General features: G+C 40.3%; 1 protein-coding gene across 1 annotated transcript; it reads left to right on the forward strand.

Moving 5' to 3' along the window:
• Positions 1-96: 96 nt before the first annotated feature.
• On the forward strand, positions 97-24,187 carry marchf9 (membrane-associated ring finger (C3HC4) 9). The gene is made up of 4 exons (XM_085443164.1): positions 97-1,886; positions 15,703-15,858; positions 18,523-18,715; positions 22,586-24,187. The coding sequence occupies exons 1-4, from the start codon at positions 1,521-1,523 to the stop codon at positions 22,915-22,917; spliced, it is 1,047 nt and encodes a 348-aa protein (XP_085299290.1). The 5' UTR covers positions 97-1,520; the 3' UTR covers positions 22,918-24,187.
• Positions 24,188-24,653: the final 466 nt, after the last annotated feature.

Consider the following 24,653-nt stretch of genomic DNA (forward strand, 5'->3'; position numbering starts at 1 on the left):
CGGGTTTGTACTTCGCGGGCTCCCGGCGCATGTGGCCGCAGCGCACACGTCAGCAGAGGGAGATCAGCACCCTGGACAGCGGCGCCTGGTCAATAATAAAGCAGCCAGAGCTCCTTCCCTGCCCAGCCGCTGGGAGCACGGGGATAGGCGTTTCAACCATCGGGAAACGGACGGATGGCTGGAGGAAAAGCAGCGACGTGTTTACGGGATGACAGTCTTTTATTTTTTTCCGCCTCTCTCCCTGTTCCGGAAGTAGCTGCTGCGTTGGTTCAATCTCCAAGCCGACCATTTCGAGGAGGAAAATCAGCGCCAGCAGTATCATCACCACCATCTATCTGATCCAATAATCAATGCCATTACTGCCGTGTAATTGCTGTCGGAAACGAAGACATCTTTACGCGTCTTCCCCGTCTCTCTCTAATTAGAAAAATCGCAGGGTGCCTTTATTATTCTGCCTCTCTCTGGCATTTCTGCGTTGCCTCCCGTGTTCTCGGCTTGCAATGAAATGCTGATGGACATCGAGCGAAGATGGGAAGCACGGGGCTTTCGGGTGTTTTTGTGCTGCCGTGTTTCCAGCTAGGCTGCTGAGAGAGAGAGGGGAAAGAGAGACGGAAAGAAGAAATGCAAATGCACAGGATTGTGTTTTTGATGTCGACGTGGATTGTCGGGGTGAATGGCACGGATTCTTCGTGGATCAAGCCGGGGTTTTACAAAAAGGAGATGAAATAGAGAGAAAAGGGAGAAAAAAGGGGGGACCATGATCTGACGCTTGGGATGCTACAGTGAGAGGGACAAAAAAAAGACATTATAATCACATCCAGATCAAACTTCCATTTCATCTTCCGCACCCTAATTTTTCTTCTTTTCTATTTTTATTGGATTATGATTCTTGACAAGAGTCTCAGATGTGGCTGTGTGGATGGCATGTCGTTGTATTTTACATCCCATCTTCTATTTCCTGGCTCTGTGTTGCTCTCTCCTCCACTCGTCCACTCTCTCGCGGTCTTCTGCTTCGGGTAGCAAAAAACATGTAGGCTGTTTTTTTCTTTCTTTCTTTCTTTCGTTCTTTCTTTCTTTGCCGCGAGCCTCGGTGCGTGTGGAAAACAAAACCAAACAAAGCGAAACAACAACAACAATAACAAACGGTGTATTTGAGAGCGCAGGAAAATGGACCGTGGAAATCAAAACCCGTGCAAGTTGTAATGTTTTCTGGGGTGCGGTGGAAGACGCAGATAGACGGCGTTTGCTGAGTTGTTTGAGTAATGAATATTGAAAGAGTGTGTCGGCCAGCTGAAAGGGAAAATCTTTCATCCGCATTGGCTTAGACACACATGCCATCAGTGGGGCGAGAGCCTTTATCTCCTCTCTGGATTTTCCAATTAGCAGTTGTGGCATCGTAGAGCATACTACAGTAGCCATGAACATATCGGATGTATGAATAATAATAGTAATAATAATAACAATAACAGAGGGAGAGGAGGGGAGATAAAAACACTTAATTTATTTATTTCGGATTCTTTATGTGGCCAAACATGTTCAAGTATCGAATCCGCATGTTTTTTAATGAACTGAAAGTCCTGGTGTTTATGCGATCCGATTCAAGACAGTCCAGCTCAGACACAGATAGACGGTCCAACACCAACACCAACACCAACACCACTATGCGAGGTCTGGGGATGGGCGGCTGCGGCTGGCCGCCTTTCGTCGACTGCCATTCCCGGGACGACGAGGAGGAGTACTACGGCAGCGACCCGCGGCCCCGGAGCCTGGCGTTTGAGGAGAAGGAGCCCAAGCTGCAAGTGGGCCTGGACGCCGTGTCCCTGGCCAGCACCGCCAGCAGCCTGCGGACCCCCCAGTGCCGGATCTGCTTCCAAGGCCCAGAGCAGGTAGCAAAAAAAAACAAAAAAAAAAAAACAGAGTGAGGTTCCTGATGCTGATGCCACGTCCTACGTGGACGGCGGGCGGGCAGGCAGCGTGTTTGTTTCACATTTCACACTGCTGTGAATGAGCCTTTGTGGGGCTGTGGAGAGCTATTTCACCATGCATGAATTGTTCCAGATCAGGAGGGGATTTAGGAAGTTGCTCCTTTTTTATCAAGTGTAATCTGCCATTTTGGTATTTGTGTGTATATATATATATATATATATATATATATATATATATTACCATCCTGTCCTACATTTGTATCTCTCCCACCCACCTTCCCCTCCGATACATCCTTTGGAAAAAGATAATCTAAGATGAGGCCAAATCTTTTTTTTTTTTAAGTTTTATTTTTATAGCCTAAAAATCCCAAATTCGCCTCAAGACATTTTTACAGTCTGTGCATCCAAGCACGCTGTCAGTCCTCCCAGCTTCAAATTAGAGGCGACTATTGTCCTTCTTCTCACCTGTGGGCATGCAATCATCTTCCCCCCCCCCCCCCCCCCCCTTGTTTTGGGGGGGGGGGGGGAAGATGATTGCTCAGTGATCTGGTTATCTAAATAACACTGTTTTCATAAGTAAGCTAATCAGAAAGGCAGCAGTTCCCACACATCTGAAATCCGGCCAGCATAGCAACAAAGAAAGTTAGCCAATTAGGCCTGCAGGATGACAAACAGAGTGAGAGGCACTGAATATGCATGAGTCACAATCATTTTGTAAATGTAAATCAACTGTCCCCCGTCCGCATGTGTCACAGAACACGATGATCAACTATTGATCGTGTGATGATCACAGTTCCTGGTCAGACAATGATGTCGGCTGTGATGAATTTGTCACACGTTTTCTATTATTGCTTCTATTTTTCTCCTCCTACTTTCCTGTTCTTGAGCCCAAACAAAACAATAAGTAGTGCGTAGCTTTGGTCTGTGGCCAAATGTTGGTCTCACCAGATGTGTGGAAACCTGTGCCGGCTGGATCAGCAGGTAGTCCCGAAGCCTGAGATAATTAGAAACCCTGTAAATCCTTTAGGAGCACAGATGGATATTACCATTTAGTCACTTCCCTAAGATAGGCGTATAGTGTTATTACAGCCCATGTGCTAATTTATGACATCTGCCTGAGAGTTTGTATTGTGAGAGCCACAGGACTGAGTATAAATCACTTCAGCCTTGTTTTGGATACAAGGCAATTTGATGTTACAGACAGGGATCGACCCCAGGTTGTTGTCTTGCCCACTCAAACATCTTCCTTTAATAAAAGGTTCATGTTTTGGGCTCTGGGCTCTCCGGCAAGGTGACTCATCGTGCAGCATGGCTCTGAGCTGCCTCTTTTAGCTCCAGACAAAGAGCAAGCAAACAAAGCACTGAGGGAAAACCCTGAACTACACTACTACATCAGCTCCTCATGCTCATATTTGCTTTTATTTTGCCTCCACAGCACTCAGCTTTCTACTCAAAGGGAAAGTGCCTCATACCTCCATGGGTCCAAGGCGTGTGTGGGGGGGAAGCTCACGTTTGCCATTTCATTGTTATTTCATTATTCAAGCAGGTCACAACAGGGGCCGGGGATCATGTCGCTGTCAGCGGGCCAATTACCTACAGACATAATCACCTTCCTCTGTGGGTTGCATTGAGCACGAATCCTTATTAACTGTCTGTCAAAGGCGTCAGCGGGCGCCGCGGTACAGTCGCTCAGCCACTGATTCCACTTAACGCAGTCTGGATTCACAAAAGTCGTCGCAAAAGGGCTTGCAGGGAATTACTGGCTTGTTGGTGTAAGAGGAGGTGGTGGAGATGGGTGTTGGTAATCACCCCGGCCTGCCCTTTACTCTGGTAGTGCTCGGCGGCGTGTTTCCACAGGCACACTCAGTCAGGAGCTCGTGGTGGGGGTGAGGGGGTACTTCCACACCTAAATTTTTTTGTCTAAAGGTTGCAGCTGAGGAGGAAGACCATTTTCTTAGTCATGAAGTGACACACCAAATTAACACCTTCGTGCTCTGTGAAGTGGCCTCGAGGTACAAATGCATGACAGCTCATCCGAGCAGGAGGAGTGTGTGTTTGTGTGGGTGTATTTGTGTGTGTAGCAGGCTGCCTTTATGTTTGTTGGCCCTCTTGTTGTTATGAGGGTAAATCTAGCTAAGTATTAGTGTTAACAAATCCCATGAAAACAAAAACAATCAGCTCATCTGAATTAAAATCATTGTCTGTTTTTCTTAAATGTTTTGCACTCTAGAGCGCCGCTGTTGCTCATTAAACTCATAAATGTTCAAAGTTAATGACAAATGAAGTCCAAAAATGCTCTCCAGACACACGTCTCATCTGACTCCTACTTTGGCAGGAGGTAATCTGTCCACTGTTGTGGTTCGGTTACGTTTAGGCACAAAGATGACCTGGTTTTTGGAAGAGAAAGGCTGTGGTCGAGGTTAATATTATAAATAAACTATCACACATTTCCTCATTTTCCATCAGGCGTATGCGGCTGCTTATACTCAATTCACACAGTTTGTTTCTACTTTTCACTCTCTGTGATGTGAGCAATATTGCTAATATGAACCTGAACTTGGGCAGTCAATCAGAAGAAGGCTGGCTTAAAGGAAGAGGACCTTAAAGACATCACGTCCCAGGAAACATGCTTGTGTGGGGCCCACAGTGGGTGAACTGGGTGGTTGTGCAGGCAGAGTTAAACCCACACTTACCCCACACAGACCCAGAGTGGGTGTACCCACACAGGGCCCACAGCATGGGTCTTCTGTGGCCTGCCCACTGTGGGCTACGAGGGAAGAGGCTGTACTGAGGTCCAGTATGAGATAAATAAGGATTATTCTGAACTGTGAATCATGCAAAGCTACCCTAAACGTAATGCTTATGGAGCTATAATTGAGCATTATCCACCTTAAAGTCAATGACAGATTAATGTCTTAGTTCTGGGTGAATGGATGGATGGATGGATGGATGGATGGATGGATGGATGGATGGATGTTCTGGGTGGATGGATGGATGGATGGATGGATGGATGGATGGCTGGATTGCCACATTAATCTAAATCTAGGTTGCACTTTAAAAGAACAGTTCATGCCCCAAATTAAATGTACACATGTCCCCTCTGGCCTTCAGTGATGTTTATCCATCTCATTTATTTTGGTGTAGGTTGCCCAGTTTTGGAGATATCAGCTGTAGAGATATCTGCCTTAGTCTTTATTATAAATGTACTAAATGGCACTGGCCTTGTGATGCTCAAGGGCTAAAAACATGTATTTGAAAATCTGTGCTTCTGTGCCTCTTTTAAAAAAACATCCTAGTTAAGTGTAGTTTAGAATATGCTGTGTAAAAACAGGGAGGTGTAATATGCTAAAGCTTAAGCTTACCCCTCTTTTTGGCAATAATTTGTAGTCTTGCCATTTAATTCAGTTCTTTGCTGTCATTTATTTACATTTATGGGCATTTTATTTGCTGTCACTGCTCGTCTGAACTATTTTCTACATACCAGAGGAAGTGGACAGCTGGCTAAGGTGAGGGGGGCCGCCATTAATATTTATATCCTGTCCCGCACATGCACGACCCTCTCGTCGCAGGTAGATGGAAGATTCAGTCTGCTTGGTGGGTGTAGATCTGTAGAAACATACATAAAACCGAACAGAACGAGGTTTGTGGATTTTTGTTTTTTAATACCGGGGACCTTAGAGACATTACAGCTGAGTTTTTCATTTTTATTTTGTAATTTTTTCATTTTCCATGCTTTGAGCAGCACAATGCGAGTGCCATTTAGTTCCATTATATTGAAAAAAGACAGGTATCTAGTTCAGCAGACGGAAAATAGTAGGTTTGTGGACTGTTTTGAGTAACGGGGTTGTGCTTTCTGGAAAAAGACATTAGTGCTGCGTTTTCCCGTTTTTATTATTATTAGTTGTAGTAGCATTATTAGTAATAGTAGCAGCACTTTGAGCACCACAAGCCAAGAGCCAGTAGCTTCATTACAATAAAAAAGAATAGACATCTACACCAGCATCTGCAAAACTGAGCAAGTCCCACCAAAATAAAAGAGATGCACAAACAGCACTAACAGAGGGGAAACATTTAAATGTAAAATTTTGGTGGTAAATGACCTTTTTACCCCTTAAAATGAATTTTTCTTAAACTATTTATTTGTTGGAGGCTGTTGCGCAGCACGATACGATTCAGCGTGTCTTTTTCTTTTACAGATGACAGAAAACGCAATAAAGTGCCGTTTTATTGGGTGCACATTCTCGCAACAAAATAAGAAGCGATAGCTGCTCTGGTGTCGTCATCTTAAAGCGGTTTAAGCTGTGTGAATCGTGAGATATGGCGCTTTTCATATCAGGTGTGGACAGGTTGTCACGTTTGATCCTTTAAAAACATAAATCTGGCAAATTTTCAGTGAAGGAGTTCATGAGCCACACTGTTATAGTGGGTGACATGTTCCCTTATTACCATGAACACACAGTTTATTCTGAATCAGTGCCACACACACCTCCTGTCCTAAATACTCGCTAGAGCACCTAATTTGTATTAATCCACTACTGAAATAGTCCCTAAGAAACTGATTATTTCTTACTGTTGACGTAAGTTTTACGTAAAACTGCAGCGCCTACGTGTTTGAAATAATACCGAGCTTTGTATTTTTAAAAAGAAACAACATATTTTGGGATCCATTTCTAATTATTTATGTCACGGATTCAGTGCCACAGACAGGTGTTAGTGCCTTGGTTCTTTTGACTATGACAGCACATGGCAGTGCTTTAGAGTCGGCGTCTTTGTGTGCTCAAGCATAGTCTATCACTACATGTTCTGTTTATTTATTTTGGTGCGAGTTCATCCTGCTGGTCCAGATGTGACCTTTTATGTCTCGTTCGGTGTTTTTTACACTGTGTGCTGCCTTCAGGTGCAGGGGGCTGACTCACAAAAGCAAAAATATCCTTCAAATAGAAAGCAGGCTTTTCCAAATAAAACAGGGTGTTCAGTACAAAACTATTAATGTAAAAACATATCTCATTAAACAACCTTAACAGCTTATTATTAGTGACATTATCTGTGATGACCCTGGAACCAATTATAGTGATTTTATTTGGATGTTTTTGTTTTTACATGCAGTTGTTTATTCCCCTTAAAATCAGTTATGTGTTCATTCATTATTAGACTCACTTTGGTTTCTCCAAACTAAATTCACTCATCTATGTCCTCTGAGCCTTGGCAATATTTGCGAACATCAAGCGAGTTTGAGTGTTGAACCTGATTTTGGGCTGAATTCAGGTGACACTTCAGGTGAATGCAAACAACACCAGCCTTTGATTAAAAAGTATGGTTTCTGATTCTTCAGTGTTTGAGGGGCCTCATAAAATGAGTCACTTTCTCCTTTAGGCAAAAGTTGCGATCATTACCTGTATCGCAGTTTCTGCTAAAACATCCCTGAGGGAAAGGTCTGAAATGATAATCAGAGCTTTTAAAGGTCTTTGTTTTTAGTTTGCTCTAGTTGATCATGACATTAACTTTCTCCGTCCGGCCTCGTAGCGCAGACACACAGAGACTCAACGACGGCTTTGACATTTTACAAATGTTTGCTTTCATATTATTTTTCTTTTATTTAGCTCCTTGTATATTTCTGACCTTCTCTGTGTTATCTTTATAATGTCAGCAGCCAAGTTATTTTAAAGTTTATGAGTGGCATGTGGCTCATCTGCCGAACTCAATCTTTATGCAGCGGGACACTTTTATTATAAGTGGGAAGGTCAAACGAGCCAGATGGGGAAACGACAGAGTGCAGACGAACAGAAATAAAAAAAAATGAAGTGTTATTTGTATAAGCGCAGCTCTCTGGTGCATAAAACCTGTAGTGATGAAACAGGTAGTACTCTGCCAAGTCTGTGAACAGATTCATGTTTCTGAGTCACCGTTTGGAAATGAAAGATTTTTATTAAGTTTACACACAAAAATGAACCTTCTTTATGGGCAGCACAAAAAAGAAAGAAAAAATGACTAAATACTACTTTATTAGGTTAGTGAGTGAAATTATTTTAGAAAAAATCATTTTTTCCAGAGAAAAAAAACACAAATTCTGTCATCTAGGTGCCAGAAATTCAAATTCCTCATCAATACCCGACTGTTTTTTGTTTTTTGTGCTTCCTACCAGTTCCCGTGAACAGTCGTTAACATGAAAGAGCTGAAAATGCAGAAGTATGTTGCAAGACATCAAATGTTACCACTGTGGTGTCTCATAGGGTGTTACAGCTTTGCCTCCAGTTTTAAATCCAAGGATTTTATATCAACATGATCTAACTTCTTTTTTTCAGTTTGTAGGGTTTAAAGTTTGAGTTTGATTTTTAGGGGGAAAAAAATCAATCCAGGTAAATTTCACTGTCTAAACTTTCAGGCACTGATGCCAAAGGATACCTGGGATGAGAATACATTGAAAAGACATTTCTACTGGGCCTTACTGACCAGTACTCACTGGGCCAAACCTGTTGTAGTTTGTCTGTAAGTGTAAAGCCTGAAGCCAAGAAAGATGGATTCTCACTTAGTTGTGATCTCATAATTCAAAATGTTATGAGGCTCTGTTTTGCAGTGTAGCGTCTCACTCGTAGTGTTTGTACATGTGGCTGAAATATCATCTATCTTGTTTGTGTTCTCTTGGGTCTCAGGTCATGTTTTCGACCTGTGTTAAGTGTTTGAACCTTCAGCCAAGGGCACATTTCAGCTCAAAACGTCTAATTGTAATTCAATTTTTTAAATGAAAATATTAATTGATTTCAGTTTTAACTTGATACAGATACACAATCCTGTCCAAACAACTCATCAAATAAAAAATTAGGAGATAGTTGCACTCAGTAAAATCAGTGATAGCCTACCATGAATGATTAGCTTGCTTTAGCTTAGCTTAGTGACGCACTAAGCTTTGAAGTAAGAGAAAGACAAAATTTACATATAAGTCAAAACTGTACTAGTTAACACATTAAATTCCATTTGATATCTCTCACTTTGGTTTTAATAGGAGTTATTGATGTTCCTTAACAAAATGTGGAGCCCCACCCACCCTCTGAATGTAGTCGTATTTAATCAGGAGATAAAACTGTTAGCTTGAAGGATGCTTATTATATTAATTTCCAGCTCCGTATTAGGCTAAAGTAGCTTGTGCATGATTCACAGTTGAAAATAATCCTTGTTTATCTTATGTTGGGTCTTGGTGACTCAGTTAATCCTCTGTCTTATACAATCAGTTTTAGCTCCTCCCTCTTTAGGCCAGCTTTCTTTTGATTGGTTCGTTAACAGAAGATTTGAACAGCTTCTGTATAAATAGCCAGAATTTTGACTGCAATAAAGGCTATTTTTGCAAAAACCCTCTTTAGGATTCAATGCAAACTTTCTCCACAAGGTGGCAGCAATTTACCAGCAAGTTTCAGTATCATTGTTTTACACCAGACAGCTTTTGTCTTGTCTGAAATTCTGGTGGTTGATGGCTTCTTAGAGTAGTGGTTTATATATTTCCTTGGCAATTTAAAGATTGTTGGTTCAGTTCCTGTTAAAAGGCCATATTATACCTCGCAAACAGCACCGTATGACACTACTGACAGCAAATTGAAGCCACATCCACTGTTGCAAGCTGCCATTTGTGTTGGTCTTGCATGTCTTGATTTGTGTGACCTCAAGTGTTGTACTGCTGTTGCCACAGCTGGGTTGAAGGCATAAGTGCGTGATTGTGCTGGTTTTTACTACCGTACAGAAAACTTTGTTGAAAAAAACATCTTGTTTTGACTTCTTCGGAAGTGAGCCAACACTTTTCCACTTCCCAATATCACTTCCCACTCTGGCCAGTCTTTCTGAGAGGGCCTAAAAGTAGCTACTCTGATCTTCGGGCTGTGATAATGAGCCATCTGAATGCGATGGTAATGTTGGGGTGTGTCATGTTGGACTTGCAACAGATTGGACACTCCACCATCTAGTGGTACAAGGTGGTATTAAGTTAGAGTACAGCCCAGCATTACCTCAGCTTCAGTTGATATCGCTCCATTCTTGGCCAAAGCGCCACAGTTGATGTTTCTTCACATGCCATCGAGAGTTTCAGTTAATTTTGAAAGGTTTTAGCGCTTTTTTAGCTTAGGTGTTTTTTGTTGTTTACCTTTAGAACTATCTGCGCTCTGATATTCTGTCATACAGAGCCAAGAGTAGATGAGCCCATGTCTTATATTTCGGTCCATCGATCTGACTGTTGGTGTGTTTGGTGTTTTCCGGCTTTGTTTGTGTTCACTCTGAGGTGTGGTTTGTTGTGAGGTTAAACTCAGAGATTTTGTGAATCGGCATCAGGCTTCAGTGGCTCCTCTCTCCTTCACCTGGCTGCCCTTGAAGCCTCACCGCTCCCCGCTGCTGTTGCAGAGTGCTAACATGGCCCTTCACCAACTGGGCCCCGGATCAAGCTGTGCCCATTCATTGATTTACTAATGATTCACAGTGATACTCCCCCCTCACCATCTCCATCTCTGCTGCCTTTCCTTCAGTCGAGGCACACGGGCTACATGAAAACGTGCCATTGAATGCTGAGTTGCCTGACAAAATGGATGTTTGATGATGAACGGTGGTGACAGCCTGAACGCGCTCATCCTTAATGTGGTGAGCATGCCAACAGGCTTCAGGTGCTGCTGCGGTGCTGAAGAGACAGTTGGTCCACAAGCCACTCAAGCCTGCATCTTATGGACTCTATGAATATCATTAGGAGGTGAAGGGATGGGCAGAAAAGTGTCAGTTTTATTTTTGCTGACAGGAGAAGAGTGTGACTTTTGGGGGGAATTATTATTATTATTATTTTATTTTATTTAAGCCTTCCAATGGTTTGAAATAAACTGTGGCTTTGGAGGAAGTCTGCTTTCACTCACCAGGAGGCTTTATTTCAAATCCCCCTGCTGAAACACAACATTTAATTTGCATGAAAGGGAAGGAGAGTTTATTAAGGTCCCCTTTTAATTTAGAGGAAAAAGAGAAAAAGCTGAGCGCTCAGTGAATTTCTTGCTTCATAAGTAAGTTGTTTCATTACACGCTGAAATCTTGCTTTTGTGGTGGGCATAAATGAAAATGTGCACAGCAGAGAGAAAAGAAATGGTATGGTGTAACTAAGTCCATTTTTAAATCACATATTTTTTTATTTTACACAATGGCTACAAAACCAAAAATAAAAACACTGGGATGAAAAGAAAAGCAACATACTGCTCCTTATGTTCAACAAACAGCGATATGCATTCTCAAAAAGGGAAAAAAGGACAAACAGAGACAAACTCAATTCAATAAATGCAACAACAAATAACGCACAGCTGAAAAGAAATAACTGTAAGGACTGACTTCTGGTTAGACAAACATCCCCTACAAAAAAGTCGCCAAACCTTTTTGATCACCTTGTTTTCCAGGAAGATGGTGCTAACATATTTTAAGGAAATGTGTTTGGAAAAAAATCTAACAGATTCCAGATTTGAAAAAATCAAAAAAAAAAACAAAAAACGTGAGTTCTCTTTCAACAATTTTTTAAAAATATGTTGAGGTTTGGACTGCTGGTTGCGCAAAACACCCATCTAAAATTCAGGTTAGGGTGGAGCCTATCGTAGCCGTCAGTGAGTAAGAGGCGGGGACTGGTCGTCTGTGTATTTTCTTGGTTAGTTGGTTGGTTAGTTGGTTGCTCCTCCCACAAAACCAGGATTTGGGCATCCAGCTTATGTCCCTAAAACTTCTCCTGATCTTGATTTTGACACCATGAGGTTGCCTGGCAACCACCTATCCACAGGCTAAAATGATCTGTTTTGAGCATTTATTTAGCACTTTATAAAAGAATAGTTTCGTTCCATTACAGTAACGTATATTTTATTTTCAAAAACCTTCAGTTACAGCATACATGATAAATTATGATGCAATCAGCCAGCCAGCTGCCTAGCTGCAGGCTAGAATGACCTGTTTTTTGCCTTTATGAACCTACACCCCCTCATGCAACCATGTTAAGATCTTAATTTCACAACCAACTGCACAAACAGGCGTAACAAACTGTAGCTTGGGCATGTACTAGTTAACCTGACAAATGCCTTTCGACAGTTCATGTGCAGGGTTAAAGCTGTGTAGAGGAACATTTATATCTAAATAACACAATTTTCCATAAATCTAACAAGTACATTTTAGTGCCTAAACCTGAGGCATTGGTGCCGAAGAACGCCTGTAATGAAAACGTGTTGAAATAACAATTTTAACTGAGACCTTGTGGAGAAGTAGTTCCCCATATGTGGCCTTAAGTGCAAAGCTTAAAGGCTAGAAAGATGTATCCTCTCAAGATCTCATCAATGTGTCAGAACTATTTAGAAACTGTGGTAATGTCTCACTAGGGGTGTTTGATATCAATCTAGGACATCCTTAAACTTTTCTCTCCCAAAAAGAACCTCACACCCCAGAATTTTCAACATTTTCAGCAGATATTTTAAATATCAGCATAATCACTCCAGAAAATTTCTGTTCGCTTAACAAGATCACATTTTTTCATTTTAGTTTCACTTAACGTTTCTACTGGTTGTTTCACATCCTGCCTACACCTGAGACCAACACACAGTTTGAGTTTTTTCAACGAAAACAGTTTCAGAAAATAACAACTTAATCTTAAGAATGACTATTAACACTCCTGAACTACAGAAGCCAAGGAACTGCTTGCTCTTATTTATAAAAGAGAAACTATTTTGCACATTTCCAAATTCATATTTTCATTCTTGATCTCCAGTAAGGGAGCTTTGCATGATTCACCTTTTTCATTTATTTTATATTTACTATATTTAAAAAGAAGAAAATAAATGACTGTACTTTGCTCCTCTTAATAATGAAATTTGTTTATCTAAACAGATAACGTTTATTTTTTGCATCACTGTTGACCAAACTGGCAGTTAAATGTTGGGTCATGCTGTTAAAACATGAGAAATGGTTCTGGTGGAATAATAGCAGTGAGTACATGTTTAGACCTTGAACTGGCGTCACTGTCGCTTGTGGTGGCTGGTCAGACTTCAGGCAAAGTCATCGTCAAAAAAAAATAAAAAAATAAATTATGTAACCTCAGCTTAAGAGGAGTGAGTTATCCTGACCTGTTTGAAAAGACAATTTATGTGAATTTAATATGTTGCACCAATGTCAAAGAGTGCTGTTTACATTCTCTGGTTGCATCACTTTTCAGATCTTCTGTACTGTTTATGTTCTTTGGACTTTGCATTGCTAATGAGTTCCTTACATAGAAAAATCATTCATTCATCCATTTTCTGCTGCTTATACGGTTCTGAGTTGCAGGGCAGCTGTCTGAGCAGAGATGCCCCGACCTCCCCCCCTGCAACCACCACCTCCAGCTCTTCCAAGAGGACAGTCAGGCATTCCCAAACCAGCCGAGAGATATAATCTCTCCATCATGTCCTGGGTCTGCCCCGAGGCACAAAACACCTCGCCTGGGAGGTGCCCAAGAGGCATCCTAATCAGATGCCCAAACCATCTCAGCTGGCTCCTTTTGATGTGAAGGAGTAGCAGCTCAACAATGAGTCCCTCCCAAATGGCCGAGATCCTCACTCTGTCTCTAAGGCTTAGCCCAGACACCCTTCAGAGGAAACTCATTTCCACCACTTGCATCCACAGTCTTGTTCTTGTTGGCTTGTTTGAAGGTGGCAGACCCTCCACCGCACAGATGGTTCAGACTGGACACAGTCACTCCAAATCCTTATAAAAACATCACACAACCATGTAACCTCATCCGACTTGTGTATCGATTGGGACAAACGGTTAATTTGTGTTGAATAGATTAGTTCAGTGAAGTGTTTGTGTGTGGAGGGGGGGTTTCTAGCATGTGGCCTACGTAGCTCTGGGCTTCTTTGTTTCCTGACTGTTATTCCTAAAAGCCCACCCTGATATAGAAAGCTAAAACCGTCCTCGGCTTTCATGTGTGACATGAGTCATAAAGACACGTTTTCATTTTATACGGAGATGATTCATGTCACTCTATCAAGATTTTAATTTTCCCTTCAAACAAACTAAAAATTAGCTGATGGGATGAATAATAATCACAAACTGATGGTTTGGTGTTTTTAACTTACACATGAACAGTTCATCCAACTACACACACATAAAACCTTGTTGGCACTTTAAATGTTATATATGTGTATATATATATATATATATATATTCATTGAAATGTATTAATTCATTCATAAACACAAAGCTAAAACAGGTAATGTACAACTTTAGGAGTGACGATCAACAATTCAGAGAGAATGGTACATTTTTTCCTTAATTATACTGTGGACCTGTTCAAATACAGTCTCTTTATGTAATTTAAATGTTTATCTATTTATAACTATATAAAAACTTCAACTTGAGTTGAAATGTCACTCAGCTTTTCTGAAATCACAGCAAAGCAAGTTTGAAAAAAGTGTTTCTTTGTTGCCATTTTCTTTGTTTGAACTTTTATATTTAATATTGTTGACGACATACCAATCATCTCTTCTGCACCACAATATATGAGTCAATGTGCGAAATCCTCCTCCGTCCAAACAATAACCACAAACATTAGAATTATTATTTTTTTAAAGTCCAGACTGTTTTGTGTGGGCTCCAGCAATCTGTAGCGCTCGCTGTGTGACCGGAATATTTGAATATTTGATTGAAAGGATGAGTAATTGTTTGCTATTCGTTTTTCAGTTTCACTTCTAACGTGCACGTTTCTAAAATAAACGATAAGAAATACTTTATACAGTGTTTGTGGCATACATGTATTCTAGAGAGCACTGTTAATATTAATGTGCTTAAATGTTTTAAGTGTAGAAAATTTACATTTATTTATAGTTTATCTGTTGTAGATAAAAATAAAAATATTCAAAGCATATTATCCAAACAACTCACTGTGAAGGTTTCCAACTTTGAAGTCATGAATTTATGAATTCATAAAAACTGGGCAACCCTGAGATTAAAGTAAGGAAGTTAAGAGACAATTTTATTTATTTATTTATTTATTTATTTGAGTGTAACTTGTGCATTTATAAGGAAAACAATTCCAAGTGGAACTCTAATGGTTGTCCTTTTTCTGTATTATAAGCATATATAGTTTTGATGGTGGATCCTCATATTAAACAGATCAGACTTTAGACTGTTTTTTCTACTCTTGGCTCTCTATGATGTCAAAGAGAGTCATCACAGACATGGAAGCCCCGCCCACTTTGTGTTTAAAGCTTTTGTTTAGCAGGATCAGCCAGTCAGAAGAAAGCTGGCTTAAAGGAGGAGCTAACACAGCTTGTTTTAAACAGATGGTAAATGGTAAATGGCCTGTATTTGTATAGCGCTTTACTTAGTCCCTGGCAAGCTACATTGTAGCCACAGCTGCCCTGGGGCGCACTGACAGAGGCGAGGTGAACTGAGGGCCTGCGCTGAAGCCCAGTGTAAGACAAATAAGGATTACTTTGAACAGTGAATCATGCAAAGCTACACTAGTCCAGAATTTAAGTATGGAGCCAGAAAGGAGCAGAATGTTGCAAATTAATGAGGAAAGTTACGGTTATTGGCAAAGGAAGTCTCTTCACTTTGCAGTTTTGGATAATCTTCATTGCACCAAAGCTGCACTGCAGTTTGTTTGGCTTTAAATGTATTTTTTTCTTGTTTTTAACTCCTCCCCCAAGCTTCACCTCCACGTCTTTGCTCTATATAATCTCAAATAGCTTTAATAGGTACACAGCTGTGCTGAATAAGATGAGAAAACATTTTGATGTATTTATTTCTTCGTGTCCTGCAGGGCGAGCTGTTGAGCCCCTGCCGCTGTGACGGCTCTGTGCGCTGCACCCATCAACCCTGCCTCATCCGCTGGATCAGCGAGAGAGGCTCCTGGAGCTGCGAGCTCTGCTACTTCAAGTACCAGGTCCTTGCCATCAGCACCAAGAACCCACTGCAGGTAAACACGAGGGGAGTCTGCAGCACAAACACGGTGAAGTCTGGGGAAAAAAACAAAGCCTCACACCTCTTGCTGTGATTATTACTGTTGCACAATTTGATCTAAAACACTGATAGTGAGTCTGTCCAGATGACTCACAGTGACTGCACAAACAAACCAGCACGGCGTGGCTCTGTCCAACGTGCTTTTTGACTAAGATTCAAAGTATTGGATAAACAGCCACATAAACAAGACGATGATGGCGTGTGAATATGGAAATGATGACAAAATGCTCTCTCCTCTCTGAGGTGCTAGCTCCTAAAACACATGGGCAATGGAGGCAGGAAGATTTAATGACGTGGAAAGAGGAGCTGCTGCTGTCAGCTAACCTTTCATAATAAAATATACAAACGCTGCTGCAGCAGACCCAACACTCTTTTGCCTGAACAAATCTCTCAGCCGTCGCTGTGGTGTGAGGACTGTTTGCCATATTGTGCTGACACATTTTCCCTCTGCGTCACTGTCCGTCTGCCCTCCTTTTCAGAGGCAGCCAATCGCTCTAAAACCTATTGAAAAGATGCCATGTGTGTGTTGGTGTGTGTGTTAACTTGTCAAATGTGAGGATTTTTCTCTCTCTGGTGAGATGTAATGTAGAAGATTGGTGCAGTGTGACTAAGTATGCACAACTTGCAGGTACTCTTGCATGTCCACGCTGTGCTGCTTTACTCTGACACTCCGATGTTAGGAATGTCGCACTTTCAGCTTCACAAGACTTAATAGACTTAAACTGCTTTGTAAACAGATTACAGGGGAAATCGTGTGATAACGCTAAGGCTCTGTGTTTTTTTGTTTTGGTCCCTCTGCTCGTTCTTTTCATGTTCGTGCTTTCTTGGTTTCCCCAGTGTTTCCTTGTTTTTGTCTTCCTCTGATCTTCTTCCCTTGTCTTTATTGTTTCCGCTTCCTGTTTTGTTATGCTTTGGTAATTGCTTTTCCTCGGGTGTCTCCTGTGCATTTACTTCCTGTGTCTGTGGCTTTTCTCCTTTGTGATGGTCTGCCCTGTCTTTATTGTTTCCACTTGTGTTTTGTCGTGTGTGTGTGTGTGTGTGTGTGTGTGTGTGTGGTCCTGGTTTCCCCTCTCTTCCTGTTGAGTTGTCCTTTCTTTGTTTCTTTGCATCTCAGTTGAGTTTAGTCTTCTGGGTTCTTTCTTCTTCTTCTTCTTCCTCTTTTATTATTTTATTTCCTTTTTGTGACCTAATACTTGGTGTCCTCCATTTAGGTCTTATATCCAGCAACCCATTTAACAGATAAGCTTTAAAGCTATAATTTCTTCGCTTTTGAGCCCTTATAACAGCAGTAAGTACTTCTGCAGGAGCCATGGGACATATAATTTCAAAAAGGAGGCAAACTATTATTTTATTAAAAGTGTATAGCCACAGAAGGAATATAAACACACCAGTCAAGACTCTAAATTAGTGTGAGGGTGATCTTTATTAAATTTATTAACCTCTACTATCTATTGAATCTGTTAATCTTATAACCCGTGAATTTAAAGTGCACACGAAGAAAAGGACCTAAACGCAGGACACAGGAGGCAAAATTAAAATAGTTAAACTCTTTAATAACTTAGCAGCGGTCGCAAAAAAGGGCAAATAAGACTTGGAAAGGAAAAGCAAAGGTCGATAAAATGAGTAAAAAAGCCATAGGGGAAGACAAACACGATGAACCACAGAAAGAGAAAAAGGAGAATTCTGGATTGTAGAAAAAGCCGAACTTGTGAAAAAATGACAGCAAACACGTGAAGTAAAACTTAGAGGGAGTGAAGACAAAAATAAATGCTTATAAATTCATAGATGACGAACTTAAACGAGTCCTTATAGTTTTTATTCATTTATTTATTTAGTTTTACATCTAATTAAAACCTGTTGACTTAGTTTTTCCTTATTCCTGTATAAATATATATATACTGTTACTATGGTGAATATTAGTTTTTCAGATAATGGGGTCTGTTGGCATATTTCCACAGTTCTGCTGCGAGCACACACATGACACCCATCTAATGTTCAAACCTTTTGTTTGTGAGGGGCAGCCAATCACAGGCAGGTTTGCTTAACGGGAAAGGAAGGGAATAAATCATATTCTGTTTCGGACAGAATATGATTTGGGGGGATTAACAGGGATTATTTTGATCTTTGAATCATGTAAATCTATTCTATTAGAGTCAGAGATATAAATTCAGTTCAATTCACTTTTATTTATATAGCACCAAATCAAAACAAGGAACTTTATATCGTCATGTAAAGACTCTACAATAATACAAAGAAAACCCCAACAGACCTGCTTTAGCGACAGTGGGAAGGAAAAACTCTGTTTTAACAGGAAGAAACCTCCTGCAGAACCAGGCTCAGGGAGGAGCGGCCATCTAACTTCAGTTAGTCTCTGTATTGGGTTTAGCTTTGGCTAGTTTTAGTTTACTTTCTGTGTGGGTTTTAATCGGGGGTTTTTTATGTTTTCACATCATTTTTGTTCACACCTAGGTTTGACATTTAGTTAATCATATAGTTATAAAAGCCATAGCCTTTATTCTGAGTGCAGGAGTATGTTTACACTGTTCCTCTGGTACTTTTGTTCCTGTAAATGACCTGATTTTTTTCCCCCACCACTGATTTAAAGTGTTTTCTCCCTCAGTGGCAGGCCATCTCTCTGACCGTCATTGAGAAGGTGCAGATAGCAGCCATTATTCTGGGTTCCCTGTTCCTCATCGCCAGTATTTCCTGGCTCATCTGGTCCTCCCTCAGCCCCTCAGCCAAGTGGCAACGTCAGGACCTGCTCTTCCAAATCTGCTACGGCATGTACGGTTTCATGGATATCGTCTGCATAGGTAAAAAGACAAAGAGACACAAGACTGACACACAAACATAAGATGCTTTCATAAGTGAACGTTTGGGACGTGATATAGTTGTTCTGTCATGTAGCACACAGCAGGAAATAGTCAGCTTCAGATGTGTTTGCACTACTGGAAATTATTTAGGTGAAGAAGCTGCAGGAGGCTGCACACATGACACCAAAGAAATCGGGTCATTACTCAAAAAAGTCATGCATTACACATATTCTTTACTTTTTTTAAATGCAATGCATTATTTTACTCGTTATATCAATTTTCGTTACTTCACAGCAGCTGTGTGATTGCCAGAAAAGAATAAAACACCAACATTTTAATCTGCACACATAACTGCTTGAATCCCTCTTAAAAAGGACATTGTCAAGATTAGAGCATGGGAGGACCCAAATGATGACTTAGGAAGCAAAAAGTAAAAATAAAACAAAACAAAAAAACGACAACACAAACTAAGAAGGTCGATGCATGAGATAGGAAGCACAGGTGCAGGGAAAGATGGACCTGAGAGGTAAACAGATGGTCTCACAAAGAAGAAAGACTACATATACTTACACAAAGAGCTGATAGTAGAACAAAACACAGACTGGAACAATTAAGGGGCAGAGAAACAAGGAAGAGGAAAGAAAGAAAACCTACAACAGGAAGTAACCAGAATAAAATGACTAACACTGATCGGTGAACCCAGAGTGCAGGATGACATGGAAAAATGCAAAAGTAACATAAGAAAAACAACAAATATTACAACGACTATGACAAACATATAGGAGGTCTTTCTGAGGTTTTCAAACACTCGTTCATGGCTAGCTTTGTGCCAGCATCATAGACTGTGTATAAAAGATGGCAGCATCTTGCTTATGCAAGTGCTTGTAGAGGTTTGATTTGTTCTCAGCAGATTCGGGACATCTTGGCCGTCTGATCACAGCTGATCTCAGGATCGACAGATGAGCCAGGAGATGAGGACTCTGTGTGACCACAAGGGTCACAGCGAGTGGGTGTGCACTGTTAAGTTTAGTTAGGTGAGAAAAAGGGGAATTAGAGCCATAAAGAAAATTGCTACAGGCTAAATGGGCAGCGAAGCAACAAACTGAAAAGAGGGTGTCCACTGACCCCGAGACCCTCTGCGATCCAGGCCCGTCAGGGATTTAGAAAAACTCCTTCTGGACATAAAGCTGTGTGATCTGTCTAAACTATTATATAGAACATGTGAACATTAGTGTCATTTCAGTGTTCAGTGAATGTGGTTAAATTTAAGAAAAAAAAAACTTTCGACATGCTCTAATTTTGCCAGCCACCTATCCCACATGTCATGTCTTCATCACAGAGATTAAATTTATTGAAATTATGGTATATTCATGATACCGATGCTCAAATAATGCTAAACAAAATTAATATTTAAGGTAGTCTTAGATTTAGATCGTGACACTTGGAGTGGATGTAACATTTATTTCGTTGTACACTGTAAAAAAAAAAGTAATATAAAAGTATTTTACTGTGTATTTTACAGTTTTGTACTGTTTTTCTAGAGTATCATTAAATTTACATAAATAAACTGATTTTACATTTAAAATGTAAATTAATGTAAAATCACTGTAAATGTAATAAACATAATTTTCTCATTTTTAAAATATATTTGTCTGTACATATGCATATTTAGATTGTTAAAATACATTCACAAATGTATCATAATTTCACAAATATTTGTCCGTTATTATTTGAAAGATTGAACTGTTAAATTCAAATGTAATGTTATGGAGAAATATATAAAATTATTCTTATAAACTTTTTTTACATCACATAATTATTATTATTATTATTATTATTATTATTATTATTATTGTTGTTGTTGTTATGTAGGTCAGCGGTCTCCAACCTTTTTTGCGCCACGGACCGGTTTATGCCCGACAATATTTTCACGGACCGGCCTTTAAGGTGTCGCGGATAAAAACAACAAAATAAAACTAGTACCGGTACCGAAAAAAAGAAGACTTATTCATAACACACGTGAAAAGACCCAGGAAAACCGAGTTAACGATAAAAACGATAACAAAATAACGCTGAAAACCGATAAAAACCCTGAAAACTATACATTTCACACCTGAGCCTCAACTCTCGCGGCCTGGTACCGAATGACTCACGGACCGGTACCGGGCCGAGGCCGGGGGGTTGGGGACCGCTGATGTAGGGCGATCGTGGCTCAAGAGTTGGCAGTTCGCCTTGTAATCAGAAGGTTGCCGGTTCGAGCCCCGGCTCGGACACTTCACCACCACCTACTGGTGATGGCCAGAGGGGAATTATAAAGTGGAATTGTAAAGCGCTTTGAGGGTCCCAAAAAGCGCTATATGAATGCAACCCATTATTATTTAAACCAACTGTTAACCTTATATTTCTGTACATTTAAGTATTATTATTCATATTGCCACATTCATTGACCTTGTTTATAGGTAATTTCATTGTTTAATCACGTTACAATGTTCCTAGTTTAATGTTCAAAAGCACTTGAAAAAGGCAAAATCCCATGTAAAATTAGGGCAACAAACTGTATTGTCATTACTGAAAATAACCGTATTTTCATGTGAAAGTTATTTTCTGGTATTTTCTGGTATTATTTTGGCGCCCCAGCTGCCCGAATATTACTGTTTTTTTAGGATTTGTTTTTTTTTACGGTGTAGTTTTTAATCCTGTTTTTTTTCCTGTTCAAAGCAGCATTTAATTTCCTCTTTTAAGTTTGTCAGAAGGTTCAATAAACACTCCAGTTTCAAAAGAATTAGAATTTTATGCCAATTATTAAATGGTTCAGGCAGTTAAGAGAGTTTACATGTGTTTTTTAGCACTACAAATATTGTGTGGATTAACGGCGACAGCTCAAAAACACTGTTAAATTGAATTAATTTAAGAAGTGTCAAATTTCAACCCATCCCTATATACTTCAAGGGGTTGTAACTCTGAAAATATTCATAGTATGAAGGTGAAATTTTCCATGGCTTGATTAAACATTTCATATTGTTGGTTGATTAAGATGAGGTTGAATGATCCTTATTAAGAGGGAGCATATTCAGTTTGTCCAACTAAGATAAATATATAATATTAAGAGTGTAAGGTCAGATTTAGTGGCTTTCTGATGCACTCTGTCATTATAGTCCATTATTGGTAAGTTGATAAAGGTTACAAACTGGCTAATGTCCAATTCTCATACCCTACCTCCATCTGGTAAGTCCTAGAAAAGCTCAAGGTTGGGAATTGACTCCGTTTTTGGAGCCAGCCTCAGTGCAGGTGTGAAAATGTCACACAGGAGTCGTTGACTGCAGGAGCTGAAAACATGAAAAGATGTAGATCGAAGGCTTAGGCTGCATTATGCAACATCAAGACGAGCAAAGAAAAACAGGATGCACTGTGCAATGACAAAAATATTAATAAACATAAGTTGGATTATGCAAGGACAAACTAGCGCGGGGATGAAAGCTTGTATTCAGCTCACATTTTTCTGGCTTTTAAGTTCATGCACAATTACAACACTAAGCAGGCAGATGGTGCATAGGTAGGAGATAACAACTACACTAAAAGCCAAACAAATTTTTGATGATGTTGCAGACTACAAGAGACTGTTTTTGGGGGGAGGTTTGGAGCGACTGGCTTGATTGTTCTTGTGTAACTGCGAGCTGCCCGCCTAAGACAACAGTGAGAACAGATGGCATCAGATATCTGTACTGTGATTACTGCCAACTGTCTATTCTCAACCACAGATGAGATGGAAAGTTTCTACCTGTGGTGCCGATGCAGCTCTCGGCTACCTTTCATGAAATATCTCCTGCCTCCATGCACTGTCCTTCACCTTCTGCTTTCTTCCCCACCCAGGCCTAATCATCCATGAGGGATCGTCGGTGTATCGAATCTTCAAGCGATGGCAGGCTGTCAATCAGCAGTGGAAAGTACTGAACTATGAGAAATCGAAGGACTTGGGCGACCCGGTGAGTTCGAGCAGTAAGACAGGCGCTCGAGGCTCTCGCGGTAACCCTCACGGTCTGGCCAGCAGCAGCAGCGGGCGACCGAGCAGGAGGCTAAGAACTATTCTGAACCACCACTGTGGATACACCATCTTGCACATCCTGAGCCAGCTGAGGCCCAACGACCCGCGGATCAGCGCTGCCGCCAACCGGGAGGTGGTGATGAGGGTCACCACCGTATGAGCGGCACGACAGGATGAGACCCCGTCTTTTGTGTCCCGATGTAAATGACAGGAGGGACTTGATGTTGAATACTAAAGACTAAGTAACAGGAGCCCCGTGAGGAGCTGAGTGATGCCCGGAGCATCAACAGACAGCACACACGAGGGTTTCTCCTCTTGTTTCATACAACAAAAGAAAGCCAGATGCTCCTTTTCAATAATTAAAGAACTGATGAAAATACAGGATTAAAAAGCATTAAAAGACATCAAACGTGAAACATGTGAACAGGCTTTACAAACCTGATCCAAGATGATGAGACGTTTTTTCCAGTTCAATATCAGGATGCACAGAAGCATTTTTTTCTTTGTTTTTAATCCTCTTGGTTTGATTTGTATCTCTTCTTCTTCTTCTTGTGTTTTTTTTTTTTTTTACTCACTTTGATTTTGTACGGATGTATGATTTTAGAGGAAATCATGTAACTCCATACATGCCAAGCATTTCCAGACAGCTATGTATCATGATCTTAAAAAAATTTCTACAAGCTAAACCGATGCTGGTAAACAGACCGAAAACTGAAACTAAACAAACATGTGGGCTCCACAGAGGTGACAACAGGACAATAAGTCATAATGAGTAAAAAAAAAAAAAATGAAAAATGAAAAAAAAGAAACAAAAAATAAATAAAGAAATAAAGAAATCAGTAAGATTTCAGTTACACTTTTAACCTTTCTGCAATAAAGATACGTATGTACATTTCACAGGGAATTTTGCATGGGTATATAATTTTATTCTTGATCACATTACATAAGCACATGACAAAATTTGCTCTATTTCGAATGGTGCTTGCCAAAATAAACACTTAAACATCCAATTTCATCGCACCAACTTTTTGTCAGCAGGACAAATGGCAGTGTGTTACAGCTCTTTCAGCTAAAATACAGTTTGTTGCTGCTGTGTGCTGATTCAAATTTGATAATAAGTTAAATCATTGGATTAAAAAAACGGGGATCGGATGATCTCTTACTTCTCAGTCTCACTCAGTCTCTTATTTACCCAACCTGTAGCGTAACGCATGGTTTGGTTGAGTGTGTCATTGTTTTTCTGGTGTGGAAATGTAGTGATGTGCTGGAAATAAAGCGGGACATCCTTCATTTAGAATTTTTTTTTAAAACTTGATTAACCCTATTTACAGGGGATCAAGTCTGTTTTATTTCTCTCTTTTTCTGTCATATATCTATATACTGTTACTATGGTGAATATTCATATTAAACATGACCAAAGTTTCAAATAATGAGGTCAGCTCATGTGCAAATAATTTCTGTGATTTAAAAGCTCAGGCTTCACACTGATCTAAATACTCATTCTCAGGATGTTTTTTCCAACTCTTGGCTCTGTATGATGTCAGAGAAAGAGAGCGTCCCTAACATGGTCATCTCAGGCCATTTAACAGGTGACCAATCAGAAGAAAGTTGGCTTAATGCAATCATTTTCAGCTTCTTCTCCTAACTTGTCCTTGCCATCAGTGAAGTAAAGGTGTGAAGGAGAATTTATCAAGGGTTAGGAAAAACCCTCTTTATCACACATTCACACTTAGAATCGACTCCTTGTTTCATGAAGGAACCAACAGTGAAAGTATCAGTTACAAAAGCTGGACATTTTAAAGGAAAAGCATCATATAATGTAATACATCTTATTTTATTTATCTTGTTTTACCTTCTTTTAGAGATGACGCAGTTTAACTCCTTCACCCCTCCTTG

Source organism: Copadichromis virginalis, linkage group LG20 (assembly GCF_057382275.1).
Source record: "Copadichromis virginalis isolate Kocher_CV1m ecotype Utaka linkage group LG20, C_Virginalis_male_GT1.1, whole genome shotgun sequence".
NCBI lineage: Eukaryota > Metazoa > Chordata > Actinopteri > Cichliformes > Cichlidae > Copadichromis > Copadichromis virginalis.

Excerpts from the sequence above, each read along its gene's own strand:
- marchf9 (XM_085443164.1), top strand. The coding sequence starts at position 1,521 with ATGTGGCCAAACATGTTCAAGTATCGAATCCGCATGTTTTTTAATGAA. Across the intron at positions 15,859-18,522 it reads GCACCAAGAACCCACTGCAG|TGGCAGGCCATCTCTCTGAC; the intron begins GTAAACACGAGG and ends TTTCTCCCTCAG. Across the intron at positions 18,716-22,585 it reads CATGGATATCGTCTGCATAG|GCCTAATCATCCATGAGGGA; the intron begins GTAAAAAGACAA and ends TTCCCCACCCAG.